Consider the following 24,509-nt stretch of genomic DNA (forward strand, 5'->3'; position numbering starts at 1 on the left):
CAATATATATTTAGACTATACTACCAATTCTTTTTGGCAAGTCTAGCTGATGCATCCATACCCTAGCTGGCACCTTAATGGAACCTGTGCTCTGAGTGCGGATCTATCATTGCTTTTAAAAGAAACTTTAGTCAGCCGAAAGACAACTTAATTTTTTGAGGAATTCTGGTGGAACCAAATTAACAATGCTGATACTGCTGATACAAGATAATGCTCCAAATTAAAAAATGAGCTGTAACCTGGACATACGCTTCCCTCCCAACTTTTGAAAATGAAAACTGTGTATGTTAAGACGAAGGGCAACGTGGCCCAGCCTTCCCTTCTGATCCTTGTGCCTGCAGCAAGCTCTTCCAGCCCTAGCTCCACCTCACCTGCAGCATGAGTCACAGCTCAAAGGTGGACGGCGGGGACCTGCTTCGACGCTTGCAAGCGATGTTAAAGCAGATGGTCGTGGAATAGGCTAAGCGCCCGGAAATCACGCTGCAGCAGGGGCATTTAGCATAAACCAATGGTGTTAATGACTGACTACAAAAATGATCTTTCTTCTTCCACCAAGCATTTTGCAAGCAGGGAAATAGGAAACTGGAAATAGGAAACAGGAAATAGTTGGAAGTAGGAGTGTTGAGGCTGGGCTCGGACAGTCTGTGTTTATTCACGCAATTGTGGGCTAGCAACAGCCTGACTTGCTAGCAAAGATACCATCGGTTCAGCTTGTCACAGCCACGTTAACTTAAAACTTGACAAAAATAACTTATAATGTACAGCTGAAGTTCTCTTGCTTTGACACTATTGACAGAACTAGTTGATGAAAGAAGTAAGATCGTTGCTGCTTCTACTGCAGCATGTGAGAAAAGCGACTGCGGAAAGTGGAAGAAAAGCCAAGCAGTCATTTTCACAACAAAAACGTTCCATGAATCTCTGTCAAAGATATTTATGCATTAATTACAAAACAGCAGAAAAGAAGATTTGACACCCACAAAGATGCCCAGGTCACCTTCAACACAGCAACAGGAAAGCAAACAAAAACCAAAGCCCCCAGCAAAGCCAAACTTCCCTGTTTCAAGAGACTTTGTAAGAACGACTGCAGCCGCTCGACAAAATGCAGGTGGCAACTCTGAGGTTGGAGCCCTGCCTTGACAGCGCCGGGACGCTCGTCAGGGACACTGTGGGGACGGCAAGTTTGCACGGCAGATGCACGAAGAGTTCGGCATTAAGGACTCAACTGAGTCCTCAAAAGCAAACCCAGAGAAAAACCTGACTCTCTTCCCAAACATCAAGAGGGAGGCGGGGGCAAGCAATGAAACGGAGACCTCACTAGTGGCATGCTGTGTCCGTGCTCAGCTGCAACAGCGACGATATCTGGTTTGATGGATGTAAGTGAATCTTTGGGTTCGTTTCTTCAAAATTTTATGCAGTTTTGTACTTTTAACGTCTAATGTCTTTTTTTTTTTTTGTGTAGAACATCACAGAGTTATCAGAGTTTATTTTCGGGGTCAGGACTTTTAAACGCTGTGAGCCATCTATGAGGTACGGTTTATAGAGGTAATATTCTTTTGGCCTTCTAAAATTACAAGTGTCATGAGTTCATCATCAAGTTTCATTAAATTCATCAGATTTTAGCACTTTGTTGTAATTAAAGACTTCTGTTTGGATTCATAAAGAGGAGAAACAGTGCAAAAAAGGCAAGTTAAATGTTCACTAAAAACAATTTGTTTCATATCATGACACCGTTATTAAATCTTAGTTTAGAACTTCAGTATCCTGCAATTAGTCAGAGGGGTCTGGACTGCGTTTTAGCTGTTCTTCAGTCATATTTCACATTGTGTTCTTTTTTCCTTCCCTCCTGGGGCATCAGGCTTTTCAGGCTTTCTTTGAGCATTACCATAATAGCACCTCAAACCGTTAGACTGTAACTTCCTGAATTTTAGTCTCCAAAACCCTGGCAATAATCCCAGTACACAGTGTTGATGTACAAGCTCGCTTTGTCTAACCCTTGAAGTTCTAACGCTTCCTGCAAGACTGCTCCCTAGTAAAAAGCAAGGCAAAATAGTTGCTATTTTAAACTTAATGCAGCTTCTTGTGTGAGAATATACAGAAGGCTTTAAATCAACAGTATATACTAAATACATCACATGACCAAGCAGATTCCAACAGGGACCACTCAGATGTATGTAACTGCTGAATCTGGAAAATGTTCAAGTCAAACGGAATTATGCTGCCCTCAATATTATTCTTCAAAAATTTTTTTTAAACATCAAAAATATTTCATATTCATTGGATTCACTCAGTACTTTATTTTGTTTTGATAAGAAATGAGTTTGCATAGAACATGCCAAAAGATAATAAAATCGCTTATAAAAAGTAACACTTATGGGAAAAGCAAATATACGCCCTAATCATATGCTATAAAATATGTTGCATAGTGATGGATTTACCTCATCACCACCAGATGGGACTGAGTCACGTTCACAGCAATTAACAGCATGACTGCCACGTTTGTACAACAGTAAAAAAGATGAAAAAATTGGAGGAAAGATAATCTGGTGCTTTAACCCAGCACACTGCTCACGGCCCTAGGTTTTACTGTTCTCCTAAAATTAGAACATCACTTCAAAAGAGTCAGCATATGCACCAAACAAATGTATGGCTTTATAGCTATCAATATGCTATTTCCATAATCTTGTATGAGCAAGAAGAGCTTGCACACCTAGTAGAAGTATTTAGACGGCTGAACAATTTAATCACAACATCTGTCCATATAATACAGTACAGCAGAAAGAGCATTAGGATGTTAAAGAATTACTAATAGGATTATGTCAAAGTATTTCCACTTGGAATCCCTCCAGAGATTCAACGATTTGCTAAAATCTTATGAAAATTTCCATTGGGCTGAATGATCAGATCAGTGGGGTGCTGTATCATTTTTACAATGGCTATAACTATGTATAATAGGAAATATTGCTAGTAATTTAACAAAATTTTAAGACAACGTATCGCTATAAAGGTAAAACTGAAATAGGGAGATTTTTTGCATTAATTCCCACTTGCCCTTGCACTTATATTTTAAGTTAAGCCTTTTAAAGTATCAGGAAGAAGGAAGATTACCTCTATCAGTATCTTATCTGTCAACAGGATAATAGTTCTTTTCTTGAAACTATTCAATATTTTAATAGCTTATTAAGTTAAAATGTAACACTCGACAGATGAATATTTTAATTTATTGGTTGTACCAGCTTAATAGTATAACCGGGATATTTATAATAGTCTAAAGATACTGTAAATGTTCACATTTTATAAATCACATTTTATTATTTAAAAGTACCATTTTAAGAACCAAGTAGAACTATTCCAAGACAGAAATGACTGATAATGCTCAACTCCATTTGAAGGTCAGGAGGAGTCAGCTACTGAACTACCGCTTGCATCTTCCAGTGTTCTCCAACCTGTCAAGCCACCAGCAAGGTGAACACAAACAGGAAAGCTACTACACTTCGCCTTCCCTTTGATTTTATGCAATTAATGCATATTATCTCCATAGATAATGTCCACAGACAATGTCCACAGAGCGACAATTTTCAACGCTTTCTAAACAAGTTACACACACAACAGACTGCGAGACAGCTTTAAAGCCACCAGCAGGGCTCTTTTGATTTTGGGAGGTTTAATTTCAGTTGAATCCCATGCATCCACTGTGATGCGTTTTTAAAAAACAATCGGATAATACCTTTTGTGTCCTACTTCCTGCCACATGAATTAGCAACCTGAGAAGGTCAGGCCTGTCGCGCACGAGCTGCTAGCTGAGGTCCAGCTTTTGTTCCCTGCGTCCCGGTTCTGTTCATCTTTCAAAGATGCCAGTGGGAGAGCAGTAAAACCTTTGCAAACATAAAGCTACCAAGGAGCTCGCCCAAGTCTTTAGAGCCCTGTTCAAAAATGCTGACGAAAAGAAGATGAAAAAGGCACTTTACAACGCAATTTCTAACCATCCGAGAGAACCAGGCAGATGGGCAGGTAGAGGAAAGGATGTGGGCAATGAAGGGAAGAGGACAACCCTGCAGCATGGCAACGTGGGCCTTACTCATTAGATAGGCCAAAAAGCATGGAGCACAGCTTGCTTAGCTGGGGGACACCTGAAAAGCCATTGCAAAGCAGGAAAAGCAGGGCTCTGTTACGGGAAGGCATTTGGTACTTTGTATTTCTTGTTATCACCGTCTTACTGATCTTTCCTATGGGACGGCTGTATTACGGAGCTGTGTGAATAGCACAGGAGGCCTGCAGAGCATGGAAGGCCTTGAAAATCCGTATTCGGGAGATGAGAGCCTCCTCTTTGCGCCCTACAGCCATGCTTACATATGTGTAAAACTGCACATCTAAGCTGTTTTCTTACAGCTACGCCCTGTTGTCAGCTACTAGGTGGATTACAGCAGTTGGTTATTGCCATAGACAAAATAACACGTATTTTCAAAATTCTCCATTGGAGGAGGTTCAGGAGAGCAAAACAGAGTCAGGCTCAGTCTTCCTTCTGAATGCAACATAGGTCTGCTGTTTGGCGAGACTCTTGGTGTGAGAGCACACTTTGCTGCTGGACGGTGCTGCTGCCAGCAGATCATGCCCTGGAAGCAGGTGAACTAGGGCTTTGAAGAGCCCAGCACCCTCGGCACACCTGCAAATCTTATTCGGGCGCATATCTTAAACCTGCCGCTCATGGTTTAGTCTCACTATACTAACAATCAATCACAGCTTCAAAGAGTTTACACAACGCAGGACGCCTGTACTGCACTGGAAATACCCCACCACCACCAACTCCCCCAAAATCCCCTAAAGCAAACCCTTATTTTAGGCTGTCGGAGTCTGACCTGATTTTATTTTCTTTGCTTCCCAACCTCTACTATCGTGGCAACTAACTCATTCAAGCAGGTTGTGCATACTGGAATCTAGAAGCTAACTTGGTAAGTATATTATCATCATTGTTGCATCAGGAAAAAAAAATAGATGTTTATAAATCCTTGGAAAGGCAGCTATGCAGTCAACCCGGCCAGCTTCTGTGGTTGCTCCAGTGGGGCAGCTGGGAAGTATGAAGGGGGAGCAGCACAGAGTTCTTCAAGAGATTGCACAACATTTTCCTATATTTGGACTTTTTACATACTAGAACTTCAAAAACCTGTTAAGGCTTTTCTTTTCTGATCCATATCTCTGTCAGATGTGACCAAGATTTAAAAACCTAAAAGTGCTTATATGTGCTCTAAAAACACTCTGCACATTTGATGTTTTAAGCAGCAAGTATCATGCAAAAGATTGCTTTACTCCATGGGTCACCAACAGGAAATATTTCTAATTTCTTTTTCTTCACAGTATTCTTGAAGGAAGAGTTTACCTGCAGATGGCTGGAAAGCATTCCTGAAGACCTTTTTTCTTAACTAAAGATCCTTCAAGGCAATACATGATGATGTCCATAACCTTGGAAACAAAAGTTAAAGTCATTTAACATAGCACAGTGTGTATTTCATAATACAAGTTCTGAACAGGTAAAAATAGAGAATTTCTGTGTCTGAATGCATCTTTGATATCTAAGTTTAAAATATGATTGGGAGAAAACAAAAACCTGTCTTGCATGTAATGGAGTTTACAATAGCAGTGGTATTGGCGACTCAAGCAAACATTCAGAGTACCAGTAAATAGTTATAAAACAAAAAACTACTGGTAAACATTAGCTGTTGGAGCCCTGTAAGTAGCTCTATTGTGAAGAAGGCTTCTGAGCATCAATACCAATGATAAGAATCGATTATATCATCTGTGACATTCTTCAACAATATTCGTCAGCACCAACGAATACAATACCCCCAAATGCCTGTGTGATTCCTCAGTGCATTCAAGTATTGCTGCTATGAGAACACCCACACCTCCAGCAAATTCTCCTGTTCATTTTTTTTCCAGCAATGATGACCTATATAAAATTGATCTATCCTCTTCCTCTTTTTCACCTTCTTTTTATATGACCTACAGGAATAAGATTACTATTCTGTTCTTCTCTCACACACACTTCCCTGTTTAGCAGCTCCTTTTACTTGAGCCCCATGCCTGGAACTCTGTCTTTAACCATGCTGAAAAGTACCCATCCTTTCCTCTCTATTACTTTCTGAAAACATACTCTCTTACAAGTTCCTCCGGAGAAAGGAATTTCTCTAACAGCAAATAAAGGCAAAAAATAGAACAGGAGGCGAGTCAAGCATTATCCCTTGGTATCACTCTTTTGCTTCACCCCACCAAGTTCTTCTACAAATGTTTCCTTCTCATCTTTTAAGATTTCTGAGAAAAACAAAATGGCATTCCCTGTGGAAAGAAATCCTACAATTGCTTTCCAGGCCAATACATTATTCACTGCTGCATCAAACCCACAGACAGACGTGGCACACCAGTCTTACCTCCACAAGGAGGTCCACCACGTCGGTAGGCATCTTCTCAATCAGTATTTCGATGACTCTCAAGATCTCTCCTTTAGCCCGGGCAAGGGTGGTGGTGTGAATATTCTGCTGGGACTGCGTGTTGGCGGCCAGGGCCGTGTGCCTGTGCACCTACCAAAGAGCAAGAACGCGCGTTGAGAACTCGGACCCTCTGAACGCCCTTCAGCCACGCTCACCGGGGTGCTGTTTGCTAATTCCTAACACACTTTACGGTGTCTAGTGAGAATGCTCCTGCAGGGTACTGCAGTCTCACCACATATTTCCTTTTTTTCCCACTTTTCTAGCAGTTTTATGTAAGAGAAACCAAAACACACGGGCAGTGACGATTTCTGTTTGCTCATCACCCACAAGTCTGATTGTGCTTTTGACCCAGCTAGTACAGCGAAATAACTAGTCCAACATCTAATGCTAATCAGATCAGGTCTGAGACGATGTTGGTAAAGAAAAGGCAGCCCAAAGTATTTCAGTTCAAATAGTAATTACTTAAAATGACATTTTGAAAACCATACTATTTACAAAGAATGAAACATCTTATGGCCAATCCAGAAGTATTAATTTGGATCATACATCGCAAAACATACATACATAGCATCACAAAACAAGTATTTTTTAAGTCATGGAGCGGGGGTGATTCGAAAGACCAGCGTTCGGGAATGCAAGGATTACACTCGTCTTCCTTCTTTTGGGGGCGGAAGGGAAGGGCGTCTGTTTTTTTTTTAGCTCTGTCTGATAACTCCGGACTGCCAAAGCCCACAAGAAAACCTGGAAAACCGAGGGCGCTGCTGCTTCGCAGGCAGCCCGGGCAGTGCTCCCCTCACCTCCTTGGCGATGGTGGTGATGAAGGCGGGCGGGCGGGCCGTGGCGATGAGCGAGAGCGCGTGGCGCGCCGAGCGGGCCGAGTCGGCCGCGGGGCTCAGCGGCAGCCCCGTTGTGATGCTAAACAGGCGCCGGACAAAGGGGGGAAGAAAAGAGGCRTTAGAAATATAGAGCGCGGAGATTAGACACAGCTTATAATGTCAGCTCAAGGTCGCCGGGAGCACTCGCACAGCTCGAATACAATGGGCTCCCGACAACGAGYGGCGATTAGGAGTCAGGGTGTTCTAGCATCGCGCACAAAATCGAATAATTAACCGTGAAGATTGGAAACGGTGTGTGCATCTGTCCAAAGTGTTAAAAAGGCCTTGTTAACAAATTATCTGTATGTGTTGAATACATATCACAAAACTGAGGGCAAGGCAAATAAAGAATGTCTTCCAAAGTGTTTGCTTTATWCTTTCACAAAATTTTAAAAGCAGGCTGAAAAATACGCTGTTCACAGTAACTCTACTTCATTTAGCTAAGCACTGGTTACAGGGGAGTAAAGCAAGAAGCTTCCTGAAGAACTAGAACCATTAAACCAGTTAGATTTTCTTTAATGCATGATAAGGATATTAAGGTGAAGACAGACAACCCCATACTTTATGCTTTCTACTTCCTGAAATTATTCAAATGCTCTTCATAATTTCTAACACTGCAACCCTCCAATTAACAGTAAGGGATTAATCTGCATCCAACTTTTCCATACACAGTGTTTTTATTTGCTGTGACAAGGTAAATGCAACAAACAATAAGTAATAGATAACTTCATTAACCCCCTTCCCCCCCCAAAAATCTAGTATTTGGTAAATGACAGAATACATTTCCCTGACAAGATAGATTGGCTGTTTTTGTCTGAAAGTTTCCTTCTTTACAATGTGCTATTGTAATTATCACCGTTCCCTCTGTCCTAGCAGACTGCAGGTCTGTTAGGCTATTTGGACGTCATGCAGCAGCGCTACAAAAGCTTCCTGCCTGCGCTTCCACAGGCCCCCACAACTTTCCCTCTGCACACGCCCAAAACGCAGCCACCCCTCTGGACTAGCAACCTCCTGCATGCGCTAACCCAAGCTCATACGGAGACGCGTCTTATCTGGAGGCGTCCACACCTCCACGGGAGGCAACGTTTCACCCGCAGAAGATAGCGGCGGCACAGGAGAAAAACGGTAGGAAAAGAGCTACGGGGAGAAGGGGGAAGAACACGCTCCACCGTGGAGATCAGGGCTCCTACAGGAGAGGGGAGAACAGCTGGGAACCAGTGTTCACCGAGACTAACCTTGAATGGTTAACCTAGCCTACAAAGAAAACTTTCTCCGACATGACTACCGTAGCAAGGAAAGAGAGGCCAGAAACCACTGTCCGTCAGCTCTAGAACATCTTAAAATTGAATGTAATATATAGCCTGGCAAATCCTGCTGTTACGGCCACACTTTCACCAAGAAGTAGCCCTAGAAATCACTTTTTTTTTTTTTTTTTTAAATAAAGAAAACACAGCACAACAGCAGGTGGTTTCTTACGCTCACTGCCTGGCTCCCGGCATCAGCCAGCCTCCTGAGGACGCAGCAGCTCCCGCAGGTCCCGCCGTGCGCGGGAACGCACGGAGACCTCTCCTCCCCGCAGCCTCTCTGCACAGAGCACCCGCCCCGATGGGCTATTGCTTATTTGSGGACGGGATGAGGATTTAGGCGTTCAGGGCTCACGCTGCCCTTCAGCTGAGCAGCACCAAGCCTTCCTGCTCTGGGTTTAGCCAAAAGCCCCTCAACAAGAAAACCGGCACGGTATTGCAGCAGGAATCTCTGGCCCCCAGCAAGGCCCGACCTAAACAGAAAACCGCAAGCCCCGAGTCTGGGGAGGAAACTGCAGAACATGCACCAGCGCAGTGGAGAAGCCACAGAGGGTCAGTTACTTTTCTTGGAGATTAAGTAATGAAAAAAAAGTATTAACTTGTAAAGAACACATTCAGGTTTACTGTTTTTCTGGGAAAACAAAGTAGTTTTCTGCATACTGCTAAGCTCAGCGATCAGCAATCGCTGTTTTTGAAGATCAGAGATGAAGCCAGAATTCTCCTGTGTTGCAGACTTGGAAGACTGCTTTTCCAGAACATACATACATATATATATGTATATATACACACATATATATGTATATACACACACATACACATATATATATGAGCAGCACTAACTGGCTAAGCAAAAAGGCATCGAGGTTTAAAGGAATTTCTACACCTCAGCTGTTTATATTACAAGCATATGTGAATGCTAAGCGTGAATAAAATTGAAGCTTTTTGTTAAAGTAACTGCGTCATTTAAGTGCATGTTAACAATGCAAGATAGTTTTTATTACATGAAAAAAAGATAAAATCTACAGCCTTCTCTGCTATCAATGTGATTTTAGATGGTTTAATACCTTAAATGAGATAAAAATACATTCAATAAAACCTGCACCAGTCCAGTGCAATAACCTTATCAAGGATCTGCAATTTTGGAAAAACACTGCGTATTTCTGAGTGCGGGATGGCCCAGTTACGCAGGTCACGGCTCATTACAGAGCTCAGCACCGTTACCGGGAAGGCACACGAAGCTAGTGGCGGGCGGGTGCAGCCGGGGACCACGAGCAGGTGCCCCCTCCGCAGCGGCAGCCTCCGCTCCCCCGCGCAGCCTCGCTGCTCGCAGCGGCGCTGCTCGGCCCCCCAATACACCACCACCTTTGCATCCCGCTGCGTTACAAACCCCAGGGGCAGTCCACACCTACAGGACTCAAAATCGCAGGGAAAAAGCATCAGCACGTTTGTTCAGTCCCCAGAAATATTTAAGTCAGTCTGTCTATTTGCTTTGCTAATGTTCGAGATCGTCTCATCTTTTGGGCCAAAACAGAAAAATATTTTGCCTTCAGCAGCAGATTATCCCAGACTTCAGATCAATGTTATTTGCAAGTGGGACTGGAGGAAATCTACATTTTCAGAGGCAGGATAGAAAGTATGAAAGTTTTTTTCAACACTTTAACCAGAGAACACGTCAGAAAACGTGGGTAAGAGAAAATCAGCGACATGCCATTTCCTCGAGCGCGCTGCGGTTGTCCTTTCTGCCCCTGTCTGCAGGGTTTGCTTCTCCCCACTGCTATTCTACTGATTTGGGGGAGAGAAAGAGTAAAATAAGTTTAAAAACCCAAATATCTTATTGCATTCCATATTCAACCTCTGATTTTATGTTCTGAAAGCCTACAAACAAAACACTTTGCTGCAAAGAACTTCACCGTGGTTAAAATGTTCACTGCCAAATTAACTATTTGTCTGGAGCAACTGCAAGACGAGGCAGGCGTTAGCATTTTATAGCCTGGCTTCACAAAAACACAAAGCAGAGTCTACCATCGTTTTCCTTCCCTTTCCTCACCACCATTACCTGCATTAAAAACACAGATTTTGGAAACCAATAAGTCTCTGCAACAGTATTATAAAGATGTTTCCTTAACTTTTTACTTGTAAAAGCATATTTGTAGGTAACTTAAAAAAATTATGTAAGAATTATACAGATAAGAACTATGAGACGCAGGACGAGGAACACGATGCCACGAAGTTCGACTCCATTGAGAGCAGCCCAGCCCTCCAAGCCGACGCCACGCTTTTGCGTGCCAGAGGGCTGTGCRTTTCCGCCGGCAGTACTTTCCCTCACGCAATGCTTGCTAAAGCATTGTGTTTTCCCCCAAAGCAACAGGCTTTTTGCTAACTCATTATCATCGCTCCGCAGTGGGAGCACGCGGCCGGGGATTAACCCCCGCGGCGCAGGGCCAGCTGGCCGGCACGTCCCCTTCCAGGGCAGTTGCCCCCGGACCGCAGAACGAAACACAAGCAGGTGCAACGCCAGCGTGCAGGTTACCTACCGCAGGTTATTTGTGCTTTTCCCACACGGCTTTTAGCCAATTTCTCGCAGCTTGGTTCTCGCTGGCTGCGTCATTCAGGAAATCTGGCCTGAAGCTGCCCTTTCCGCGTTGTGAGCCTAAGCGCCAGCGCCGCTTCGGCCCCTGGGGCCTTTGGCGGGGAAGCCAGAGCCCCAAGGCGTCTAAAACCGGTACTAAATGACTGCGCTGAAGCACCTAAACCCAACACCTTTACCACCGGTTAAAGCTTGCAGAGTGTTAGGTTCTTGCAATAGCTGGGAAACAAGGGGGCCCGTGCCAGCTGACCCACTCCGGGCTCTCGGCTCCCCTCCGCCGAGCCCCGGCGATCGCCCAAATGCCACCTGCTCTTCACTGAGCGCAGCGGCGGCGGGAGGAGGCATCATCTCCATTTTGCGGACAGGAGATTTGAGACGAAATAATTAGGTAACTTTGCCACGGCCGCAGAGACGGGCTGCACCTGAGCCGAATCACAGCGCGACAGTGGTAATTTTGCATGAGGCTGAGACAATGCATCTGTTGTACAGAAGCAGGTTATTAAAATCATATATTTAAGGGAGAAAAAAAAAAAAGAGAAAAAGTTTCATTTTAGTAGCGATCTATGATAAAAATACGGCCGTATCGCAAGGAGCATGTTTCTGGAAGGGCATTATACGAAGCTCCATGCTAGCCGAGCCGTTTTCAACCCTTTTCGTCTCCGAGGACTCCGAGCAGTCTCCAGCTGTAGCGCAGCTCTTGCACAGACAATTTCAGCTAACTAGCAATAGCCGGACCGAATTATATTCTGGACGCTCCCCGGACCAAGCCCATGGAGCAGTGAGGTGTCTAAGCCTCAAATGAAAACCAGCTAATCGGACACCTGGATCGGGGCAGAAAAGAGTACATCAGGAAAAGGAAAATTTCTGGAGGCAGAAAGTCATTATCCTGCACAAATCTGACACAACCTTGATACATGGCCTTGGCAAAAATCACCAGTCTTTACCGCCGCCTACGAAGCCAGGATGATGACAGTTACCTTTGCAAAATATTGAATAATAGTTACTACATATCACATTTTTGCTCTTTGAACCAGAGGCCACAGAAAATTCTCCGTAACAGACACCTAACCCAACCGTGTCCTACTTCAGACTCCTATTTTCGTTCCGTGTTGCCCACGAGCCACCCCTCCTTTTCCTGAAGACCAGGAGCGCAGCTCCTGCGCTCRTCCGCATAAATGCCCCAAACCCGGTTTAATAAGAACACGATTCCTCCCACCGATGCGAATTCTGTTCTCTGCCTCAAGAAGGGATTTCTGGGATCTTTTTACGTGACAATATCAACACCAGAAATATAATCTTCATCCCCATTTTTTCAGTTAAGAAATGGCATTGCTTTTGCTTTGATTCCATTAATATGGAATTTGAGGAACCCACAGCCCTGTTTTTTCTTTTAACATAATCAGTGCTGTTCTCGTAGCATTATTTTTTAGAGGAGTTTTTCTGACACGCTGCAATAGCACAAATCCTCAGGAAATCACAGTAATCGAGCAGCACTGCTGGGACGTAACAAAAGCTCCTTTTGGTTAGAGCATCTTAACCTGGCGGTTGCAACCTCCAGGAGCGCGACCAGCATGTGTCTGTGCAACTGTGAGCACTACGGACTGATTTAAATAACAAATCAATCACAGAAGCGGAAAATCTGCATTTAAATACTCTGTTTAATTGAGTTTTACATTTGTACTTTTTATCTGATTTCTTAAAGAAAAGCTGATTCTTATTAGTAGGTACAGTTTGAAGCTCTCTGTTAGCTTTTTGTTTTTGTGTTTATATACCTTATTTAAGTAATTTTATTCATAACAGTTCATCTGAAAAAATGTTAATATATTGGGACACCATTTTCAAGATTTATCCCGTTTTAGTCTTTCATTACTTTGCATTTAGATAGAAATTGATACTCTTAAAATGTACAAAAATATTTAAGATTCTTAAGTAATTGTGTGGAATTGACTGAAAGACACATAGCCAAAAGGTTATTTTAAAACATATTGTGATAATTTGAGTTGCTAACAATAAATATTATGCCTACTTGAATTTATCCAAATATCACGCCCTTCAAGAATCAATAGACTTCATGCTCATATTGTATTAAAAAAAAAAACACCTCCCCACAAGATAATCACAGAAAAGTCCATTTCCTGACATTGAAATTCCCTGCAGAATTTCAGAATTGAGGTTTTTTTTTCCCCAAAGAAGCTGTTGAATTGAACGGCTCGAGCAGTGCTGTGCTGCTCTGCCTGCACTCTTTCCCAACCAAGAAACACAGTCACTCTCACCAGTAACTTCAGTAATTCGACCTTCTTGGAATTGTTGGAAACTGATACACTATTTGAACAATGTTTTCAAGGAAATATAGAGTATTTTAGCAGATAGCTGTTTATATGCTTAGGACTTATGCTTTATATGCCTATCACAATTTCAGAGTAATTTTAATTTATTTGTTGAAAAATGAGGTGGATGTGTTTAAAAAGCTGATTCTTAAAGAAGAAAGAGCTGTGCGGACGACACAGCACCAAGCGGCTCACTTTGGCGAGGACCCGAAGAAGGCGGCAGCGTTTCCAGCAGCCAGAAGGAGCATGGGCTCCGGCCGCTCGAATCGCCGCAGAGCCGGCGGGCGAGGAGGGCACAGGCAAAGTGGAAGGCTTCAGCTCTTGCTGCTTGGGACAGGGCACAGAGCTCCGACCAGCGGCGAGGGGGGAGAACATTTCCCACCACAGGGACAAGCAACAGAGCTTCGGAGCGTGAAGCCACAGAGAAAAAGATAATGAAGTTTTAACAGGAAGAAACACTAAGGACAAAAAAAAAAAAAAAAGGTTTTCGGTGTTTTCCCATAGAAACATGAAAGCTTCTTGAAAGCACAAACATTTTGCATCTTCATTTCAGAAGGCTGATGAAAGACTTTACACACAGACACCCAGAAGACCGACCTTGTTTCCAGCCATTAGGCTCCTCGGCACACCATTCTTCCGCATCTGAGAATCCGGCTTTCCAAACTACTCGCAGCAATTACTGTCTGCTGTATTTTAATACAAATACTCACGCTTAATCTAAATTTGGGATCAACAGGAAAAGGAATACTGAGAAAGAGGAATGGAGAGAATTTAAGGTGATATCTAAGAAGAGGAGGAAGATGGAAAAGGTTTCGATGGTGGTGAACAGAAAAGCTAGGAATCTGTTCTCTAAATTTCTCGACGCTCATAAGCTAACGCCAGATGAAAACTTCAACTCTATAGGACTAAAAATGTGTAATTTCAGCATAAAAGATAATGAGCTTGTTTAATTTTATTTAGCAAAGACATATTAAACAAGCCGTGATCATCGCCCAGGTAGAGAAAACCTCGGGAAAGCAATGCGAGATGGAGATCACAGAGGGCTGGTTTTACAGCAGAGCTGCTGCAGCGCTCGGAGACGCGGCCCAAGTGGCCTCCTCGGGACAGCGGTTATTCCGCAAAGCGGCCCCCCAGCCTTGTGTCCCCCCTGCGCTTCCCAGCGCCGCTTCGATGCTCTGAGGCAAGGGGAAGGGGAAGAGGGGAGGACCGGTGCATTTTCTTACCTAACAGAAGCCTCAGAAGCAAGGCACCTTAAAATAAATAAATAAATAAATAAATAAATAAAATAATAATAATAGTTTACCTGGGCAGGATTGAAGCAATGGCCAAATAAAACGGAGAGGAGTTCACATTCGGAACGGCATCGCCTTGGGCATCCCGCTCCGCAGGCCACCGGGAGCCGCCGCGGCTCTGCATGCCCACCCCGCCGCCTAAAGCAGCTCCGAGGCCGAGCCGCGCTCCGTTGCGGCACACGGTATAACCTGCCCAGCCACCTCCGGGACCACGTGCCCAGGGCACGCTTCTCCTTCTAAAAAAAAATCTCAGCTTTAGCTCCCGTTAAGGCTACAGTCTATGGCTCTTCCGCTGGATTTGCAAACTGTGGAAGCCCCCACCACGTCTCCTGCACTTTCATAGACAGAACCTATACGAATGTAGAAGTATAGGAAAGTTTTCCCTCAAACACACACAGTCAAACCTAAAGAGATACAACCTAACTATTTTAGTGCACAGATAAATATACAGACAAATTAGAATTCAGTTGTTAATTTTGATGCATTATATCGTAATCTACATCAAGCTGCAGCTTGTAACTCAAAGAGCAAAAATTACAGGCAACACTGATCCCTACGGTCACCCATGCCAAAAAAATCAAAGCCTAATTAATGCTAGAAAAATACTCCTAATCCTCACAAGCGAGCAGCTCCACGCAGCCTGGCTGCCTCGCGCCGTGTAACCTGCGGGGGCCGGGCTGAACTGGGGGAGCGCAGCAGTTACAGATACCAAGCTTTGGATTTCAGCTCAGATATTTACTTAATTCAGAGGGGGGAAAAAGGGAAAACACTGCTTTTTTTGGTCAATAAATGGGATTTTTTTTTTTAAAGGCACAAGCTCGACACAAAGCACACGCCACTGCTCTGCTCCACTCCGCCGTGGTCTGTCGGCAGCCACTACTGTACCTGTCACGGACGTAACAGGCCATTTTCAATCTAAATCTTGTTATGGATTAATAAGCAAACACTTTCTCGCTTATTATGCAATTTATCATGATGGAAATTGCACGGGGCTCCTCAAGGCTATATGCTGATACATTCATTTATTCCACGCGCTGGGCACAGAGCGCCATACTAATCTTTATGACAGCTGAGGATGTAACAGCAAGATGAAAATTACTTTCTGCAGAACTGTATTCACTTGGTTTATGTAAGTCTACATTTAAATATGCTAGAACTTATTAGACTCTCTGGGAAGGTAAAATATTTTGTCTTCTTTTGTCAAATTAAAAAAAAAAAAAGATGGACGGTCAGCCAAACAACAGCATTCATCCAATTTGTACGTATTTCTCCTTTAACCCCCAACACAACAATCATTCATTCTTCAAAATTTTGAGGAAATTACATACGCTATAAAAAATTGGTAATGTCTACCTTTATACAATGTAAAAGAAAGTTATAAATCTCAACACTTCTACAGATTGATGATAAGATGCATACACGAGAATAAGGCAAACCCCGTCAGTCCCTTATTGTATGCATCATTTATAACGTGTGTGCGCTTACTAGCAAACATTTATAAATATATTCATAAGATAGCACTGTAGAACTGTAAGCTCTGAAAGGAAAAAAATGAATTCTTAGGTTAAATGATATGGGTTTCCAAAAGTACTCCTGGTGTTAAATGTTATTTCTACAAAAGAATTTCTTGACAAAAATAAAAAAGTATCTAAAAATACGAATACATAGTTTAAACAACTGAGAATAATATTTATAATTAAAAATATTTCTAATTATCAGGCTGTTCTACAGTTTCATATCGTGTCATATAAAAGAACAACCTTTACTGTAAATTTAGCAAATAACAGGCTTAGAATAAAATGAAAAACTGGTAATTCTTTAAGGATATAAATTCCCTCAGTTTTTTTTAGTATCCAAACTTATATTACTATATTAGTACTATAAACAAGAACATATATAAGCTAACCAAATCCCCTCCTTATTCTAACCACACGATTATATATGCATATGACTATTCACTTGATTACTGACCTACTGCAGTTTAAAGTACTACGGACATTTACCTCTTTAGTAATGTAAAACACTCTTCTCCCACATGCTTCAGGATGTATCCAGAAACTTTGAGAGACATTAGCAATTCCACAAAACAAAATATTACTTGCTGAAAAGAAAACCTCTCTTTTATGAAAAGAAATACAGTAAAAATAATACCTAAATAATCAGCTATGACCTCTGCATTTTCAGCTGCGAGGTTTTTTTTTTCCAAAGCAAAAACCTTGCAAAGAAAATTTCAAAGACCAAGTATAAAGGCTTCCTTTCGGAATGAAATTATTTCCTCACTAATGAGTAGTTTACCAATTAACACTTAATATTCTAATTAGTGACATTCCTTATGTAGAAAACGCTATATAAAATAAAAATTAAACCTGAAACGTTTAAAATACTAATGAACATTCACACAGTGCTTGGAATGCCAAACGGAAAGCACTGTATTGGTGCAAATCAGGAAAGCTCTACCGAAATACACAGCGTGATCGCCGTTCACACGCGCTAAAGATTTTGTTTCTGTTCTGCATGGAAACACAGCCCATAAGCACATGTTCCAAATTCAGAACTCTGAATGCAAAAACAGCCTACGAATTTAAGAATATTAACTTACTTAATGACAAAAAGGTTACCGAGGTTCTATCAGAAAAGAAAGCACTGTTTTCTACATTTTGTGATGAAAGTTATTGCTTAATAGATGTAAATATTTTTAGTAACAGTTATTTTCTAAGTGGATGTCTGCAACACTAATACTATAATATTAATCCATACTGACAAGCAAATAAGTACTAAATTTGTATTTGCCCAATTTATATTTGCTGAAGAAGAGCAACACATCATCTCCAGAAAGATTCCAGATGAGACAAGGAGAATAAGGCAATCCTCGTCCCGCAACAGGAGCGGGATGTTTGGGGATTAATTTGTTCCTACGCAAGAACTGTGTACCTATCCCTGAAAATTTTATCTCGACAGCACTGTTGTACAGTTACTAATATTTGTCAAGGTTTTACATTAAAAGCAAAAAAAGTGTTGACTATATAAAGCATAGAATCATCATTTTATTTTATAGAAACAGGTCACTGTGGTTGCTTCTTATATTTACTACATTTTATTTAATACAAAGCACAACCTCTTCTTTTGCAAGTTTATCTTAAGTGGTTTGCATTACGTGATAAAAACTAAACAAAGAAAAAAGATAGGGGTAGATGGAACTTTCTTAAAATAAAATCTATTCAGATAGAGATTTAGAGTAAACTTGAGACAAGATGATCAATTTTACAACAAACAACAATAAAAACAAGGGCTATACTGCAGAACCCTTTACCGTGCAAATACRCCGGCTGCCATTAATCAGATTAATGGTGTGAGTAGAGACTGTTCATGTGAGAATCGGGTCCCAAATTGAAATTTATTGCATTTGGGCCTCAGATAATAAAGTCTGTGGATACTCAACAGAAATACTACTCATCTCCTGCAAAACCATATACATTAAAAAAAAAGCTAAATTTTAAGAGTCCAGCTTTCTTAATGCAAAATGAGTAAGACTACTTTTATGATGCAGGTCATCCTGATGGCATCACTTATACATTTAGCCATAATTACTAGGTGGGTCGGGGTGCTAATGAGTGTCCGAACGCAGCCGGTGCTGAGCGGAGCAAGAGGGCGAAGGTTTGCCGCGACGGAGGGCCGGGCCGGCGCGACGTGACACAGCACATGGGCTGCCCTTGGCGGATCCAGCTCAGCACAACGAGCCTACCTGAACGCACACGCACCGTGGCAGGTCTCCTGCGGTATGTCAGGGTAACCGGGACTTTTAATCCTAGGTAATCACTGCCGCCGGGAAGGGGCACGGCCAGCACACGGGTCCTCCTTGTGTCACTCGCACCGTGCTCACGGCGAGACTAAGCAGCACACAAGGTAATAAACTGCAGGTAGGAGGCTACACATAAAGTATTTACAGCTTAAATATAAACTGTTTTGCTAAAATATTTGAGCTGTAATTGCACTAAAGGCAGTCATTAAAATACATGAACCAGAAAGCCTCACGGTTTATCAAATTAAGCTAAACTGATTTTCCAGTAGACGCAGTCTCCTGCCGCCCTCTTCACGGTCCGTAATCTCAGGCCTTGAACAACTTGCTTCCTAATATATTTCCCATTCTTTCTTAACGCTGATTTTATATCCTCTGCCCCGCCAACAATATTCATCTTGATACCCGTTTTCTCCTTTTTTCTTAGCAACACCTTCCTACTTTCTTATCTCATGCTCCCGTGAACACATCCTCATCCCTTTTACCTGCCCAAATCCCATGTGATGATACACATTCATGTAGATGCTAGGTACATACTTACCTGTAATATGGATGCTGTAGGATACTAGCTAGACAATAAGAAAAGCAGAAGAGTCTGAGGTTAGTTTTTCCCTGGCCCGCAGCTCCTTCCAGCGGCCAGGCACCAGCGCAGTCCGCCCCGTTCGCCCGGCAGAGGCGCCTGGCGCGGGAACAGCTCCCACAGCAAGGGGATTTATTTTAAAAAAGGCAGCAAGCGTTTGTTGCGCACACGAGCGCCGGCTGAAACCACAGAGGCGGGAGGAGAGGTGCGCGGCGCCGCGTGGAGGTGCCGAGTCCTGCCGCAGCAGGGCCCCACATTCCTGGCTCTGAGGCGCTTCTGTCCTTACCGGCATGGTTCCCCCTCAGAAAAGCAACAGTTACCATGCTAAGAAATCAAACAGAAAGGTAATATGCTAGCAGTGTATTCACTTGGATATTTATCGGTAAAAAAATAAATGAAGATCATCTTTCAAACCATATATTGTACTTGGAAAAATAACTACACTATTTATGAAAGATTAAACTGAGTTTTTCTTAAATTTGTCAACTCCGATCTTGTAAATTTTATTTTCTTGGCCCGGTAACAGTGGAAAAACTGACGACCCTATGAACAGATGAAGGTAATAATTTTCTGTGATTTAACAAACATTAAAATAGGGCAGGCATAATAATGGCATTATTTGCAAATAAATTCAGAGAACTGATTCTTATTTCGTTCTATTTAATTTATCAGCATAGTCTATCATATTGAGTGAAATAACTACTTTTTCCTTTTAAAAACACATTTTAGTAAGAATATATGGTTGTCTTGAGTTTTATAGACAAGTTATTACAATGTTGTGTAGACATGATTTGAAGTTGTAGAAATCTAGTGATTTTTAAATGGAGCATAAATATATTTGGCGTTCCATGCACAGAAAATATAAATAGTATTACATTTTTAGTGTGCGCTTTACACCAAAGTGACAGACTTAAGAAATTTCTCACCCCGCTTTAATCCCAATTACAAACATCTAACTGAAAGATGATTTTATCTGAAAGAGGTTGGAATACGTACAAGACAGCATACCATCGAGACCTTCGTTTAGGACACTGTAAGCTGTTCTCTGATGCAGGAGACAAATAGTGGTCTATCGAGTTTACGATTTCTTAGTAATCGTTAAATCTACAAACTATCTTGATGCTATCTTTGTGAACTGAATTTAAGTGAGAAAAACAAAAACCTAGATCGCCATGAACAATGATCTTGCACAGATGAATTTAGCAATGCCATTAACAAAGTAACCACCTTCTCCAAAACATACTGCCCAAAATAACTCATGTTCCAGCGCGATGGCTTGCAAAACCACGGAACAAAGTTCCGTGTATTGAGACATATTGGTGGAAATATTGCATGGCTTCTCAGGAGCCCCCAGTAAATGATGTGCAGCTTTACGTTTCAGAAGGGGTGAAAAGATATTATGTTTTAAAAAAATAAATAAAAAGGACATATTTCAGTGTTTTAAGTGTTTAAAAGTGCCCAGCTCATGTGTTTTCTCAAACTTACTACCCGCGCGAGCTTCCCTTCGGGGGTCACCCACYGGCGCCGCCCAAGCCCACGGACCGAGCGAGACCGAAGCAGGCTCGAAGCTCCAAGTCAGGCGGCGCTGGCTCAGCCACAGCGCTCCGAGCATCAGGAGTCCCCCCCTCCTGCGGGACACGACAGCTGCCCGTACCCGAGCGAAGCGCAGGAGGAAGGAGCGCAAGGCGGCCCGGGCGAGGTACCTACTTGGCAAGCTGCTTCTCAGCGTCGGCGCAGAGCTCCAGCAGCCCCATGAGCACRGCGGAGACGTCCATGTAGGGCTCCCAGACGGTGAAGCCGCGGCCGACGAGGTCGATGGCGGTGCGGCGGATGGTGCTGTGCGCGGGCAGCTTGGGGCTGGGCGGCTGCAGCAGCAGGAACGTCAGCGCCTTGCCTGCCGCACACAACGGGAGAGAGAGGCGCTGGTGACGAGGGCGCCAGGGGAAGTGGCTCCGCTCGGTCGCGGCGAGCGGCCTCCACGCCGCCCGGCCCCGCGCTCAGCTGGGCCGCGGGCAACGGGCAGGGAGGCTACCAAAAAGCCGTGCTCCAAAACCGCCCACTCAAAAATGGAAGATCAGAAAACATCGCTTCGCTACGAAGCACAAGAATATTTTATGGAAGGGTGATAACCAGTGTGACATAAGGGTTTTGACCATCTTTGGAATATAATACAGAACAACGTTTCTAACATGCAACTCCCCTCGGGCAGTTAAAATTAACTTTAAAAATCATTATTGGATTCGTTCTAAGGACTTCTGTAAGGGATGGAAAGTCTGACAGACAGACATGAAATGAAACCAAGGCCTTCTTTAAAACATTAATTAAATTTAAAAGCACTGTGGAAAAGCACGTCTTACAAATGAGAAACAGTCCTCAAATAACACATTTATGAAGGAAGTAGTTTCTGCTACTTCCATGTGCCTTAGACAGAAATTAGGCTCTGAGGTTTGCAGTTAGAGATGACAACAATTTTCAGGTACACATAAGCGTAGGACTGGGCTGATTAAAAGTTTTGCATCCCATTAGCAATGCCGCAATCCATCCCATCTCCACATAGGAACATTTTAAAGCAATTTCCATGGCAATAACGGCCAGTTTGTTATTAGAATGCAGCTGAGTTGGACTAGGTGACACAGGGATCCCAGTTAAATGGGCACACGCCAATATTGCCATTTTTGAGTCTTAAACATACTGTTTTCAGTATAAAATAATCCTAAATATATTTTTGGGGGGAAAAAAAAAGAAAAATAAAATCATGCCTGAATATTTCTGCCTGAAAAATGTGAAACAATATCATAACGACTCAAAATGAAAGAAATTATAAAGAAACCTCCCCCTTCAATGGACACCGCAGGAAAAAAAAAAAAAAAAAAAACCCCCCCCCCCCAAAAGCCTTGAAAGTTTCTAATAATGTCAACATGGATAACAAAAAGTGTTCAGAAAAAAGCGTTCAGAAAAAAAACATACATAATTTTTAAGGAAGCGTCTAACAAAAACAAGTTTACAAAATTAAGCTTGGCAAAATAGCAGTTAAAATAAACACTGTTTAAATTATGCATTTTTTAACGAGCACCTTGGCTACAGCTGAAAGACCCCCTTGCTAGATAAGCTTAGCTGAGCAGGAAAGAGCAAAAATAAGCCGCCCAAACTCTCCACCGAAGCCACTGCTCGTTTCCAAACCTCCAGCGCGGCTGTCCGTTTAGGGGGCTCCCATCCATTCTTATTACAAATATTCCATTCTTTAATTAAAATCCTTTGCGACACCATGACGACATCATCTCGGTAATGGGCAGAGACGGCTTTTAATTTAAATGAACTGCACCGTCGGGGGATGCAGCTTCAGTGACYGACACTGCAAAAACGAAGCCGTCGTGCGAGCGCAGCGCCGTCCCGCACCTTGCCCCACGGGGAACGCCACCGCCGCAGCCCGGGCTTTGCGAGGGTAAAAGCTGCTGCCGCCGCCGCCAGCTCTGCCGGCCGTGCCCGAGCACGGCACCTGCCTTCTCCCCCCGCCAAGCCCTGCGGAAGGCGCCGAAGGAGGGATGCGCGAGCAGAGCGCTTCTCGCCGACGTGACGAGCGGGCGCGAGAGCTCGGGGAGTTTGCTTGCTCGTCCTGCCCCTGCCACAGGATCGGTTCAGATAGCGGAGCGACGGGGAGGAAAGCTTTAGCGAAAATCAAACCAAAATCCTCTCCCCCGCCACCCGGCAGCCCCGCATCTGCTGCTAGCTGCGGGTGMTCTGGGGACCATATAACCAATTTTACAGCAAAGATTTCTCTTCTTTGCAAAACCCGCTTCCTATTGAAATCTCCTCGGTGTAAAACGCATTGGGTTTAGTAATGCTTTACTTATGAAACAGAATAAAATCATTTATTTATTATTATTGCAGGTTACCACCTGCAACTCGACTTAAAAGACACGTAAATAACTAGAGCAGCCAATGCACGTGAACAGAAATCGGCAACTACAGCTGGCAAAACTATCTGCCAGGATCACGGACTGAGGAGGAGACAGAGGAAAGGGAGGTCACATTAAGAGGATGGTACATTAATTAATAGCTCAATTACAGTGGCAACCCTTGAGATTACATATTATACGCACTTTAAAACCAAATGAATTTCTGATGGTTTATGTTATTACAAAGCATGCCAGATGAATTAATGAAAAAAAGGAAAGCAGCTACTTGCACTGATTGTCACCAGATGCTAATACAAATGTTAAGGTTCTTGGAAACTTTTTGATTTTTACATTTTGCATCTTACGTGACATTTAACTGGAGAAAAAAAAAATAGGAAGCTCCCCCAGAGTTCTGCTCTTGTGGCCACAAAGTCACTCCCAAGAAATCTTGGGGTAAAAGAAAAGCGAGCAAAAATCCAGCAAAACAAAGAAATCCACCTGGCAATAAACCTAGTGCGTGCTCACTGCCAGGTGCTCGGGGGAGCTCGGGGGCAGCGGCTTCCCTGCAGCTGAGCTCTCCCAGCTCGGCACTGCCAATTACCAGCAAGTTGTGTAAAAGATGCAAACAGTCTTCAAGCTACRGTGCTTGGAAATGCAGACTTGAACATGCAACTACGCGGCGGAAACCTGGGAGGGGCGGAAATAAAGAGCTTCAAGGAGCTCGGAAAGACCGCTCAGGCCCCGGAGCGCCTCAGCCTTGGAGAAAGCCTCTTCCCCCACACGCGTGAGCTTTCCTCTCGGATGCGAGGCCCAGAAACAAGCTGCACGTTTGCAACGGTTGCCTGAAAGTTCACAAGGAGATGTACAACTGTCACCATTCCGGTGATGCACCTCGGTAAATAAGCATTAGGCATACGCCAAACCAAACAAAACAAAACCCAAACAAAAAAAAACCCACAAGCAGACAAAAACATCCTTAAAACTAAGAATCAGCCTTCAAATAGGAAGTATTTAGTCCATGTTAGTCCATGCTTTATAGACCTACTAGCAGCCTTTTCACCTGCCACGCTCATCTTGGTCACCTACCCATCAAGAACATCCTAAAGATAGTTGTTTTTTACTTATTCAGTGCTCTGCGTTTGGGGTAGGGCTCTTGCGATTCGTGGTGTTACGGGCCCTGCCTGTTACTGCTCTCTACTACGGTGCGCGTGGAGCGGACAAACCCCTGCGTGCAGGTCCGGAGCGGGAAGGAGCTGGTGCTCTTGGCTTGGCCAAGCGCTCTGCACCTCTGGACTGAAGAGTCGCCCTCTTGCTGATCCAGGATTTGTTTGCAAGCAACTCTGGGGACAGTGTCAGCAGGACGGGATGAACGC

The 24,509-nt window shown here is 43.3% G+C and overlaps 1 protein-coding gene across 16 annotated transcripts in view; it reads right to left on the bottom strand.

The window, feature by feature from the left end:
* WDR7 (WD repeat domain 7) overlaps positions 1–24,509 on the bottom strand; it is a 172,634-nt gene that overhangs the window by 38,823 nt on the left and 109,302 nt on the right. For 9 of the 16 annotated variants that reach the window (XM_026070102.1, XM_026070103.1, XM_026070101.1 and 6 more), the window contains 4 exons: positions 20,948–21,134; positions 7,277–7,394; positions 6,420–6,569; positions 5,372–5,454 (listed from right to left, as the gene is read on the bottom strand). In XM_026070102.1, coding sequence (XP_025925887.1) covers positions 5,372–5,454; positions 6,420–6,569; positions 7,277–7,394; positions 20,948–21,134 — 538 coding nt within the window. Of the gene's footprint in view, positions 1–5,371; positions 5,455–6,419; positions 6,570–7,276; positions 7,395–15,021; positions 15,101–18,606; positions 19,565–20,947; positions 21,135–24,509 lie in introns of those variants that run through there. The other 7 variants (XR_003254270.1, XR_003254271.1, XR_003254272.1 and 4 more) reach the window with 7 other exon arrangements.

Source organism: Apteryx rowi, unplaced genomic scaffold (assembly GCF_003343035.1).
Source record: "Apteryx rowi isolate R43461 unplaced genomic scaffold, aptRow1 scaffold_304, whole genome shotgun sequence".
NCBI classification, from domain to species: domain Eukaryota; kingdom Metazoa; phylum Chordata; class Aves; order Apterygiformes; family Apterygidae; genus Apteryx; species Apteryx rowi.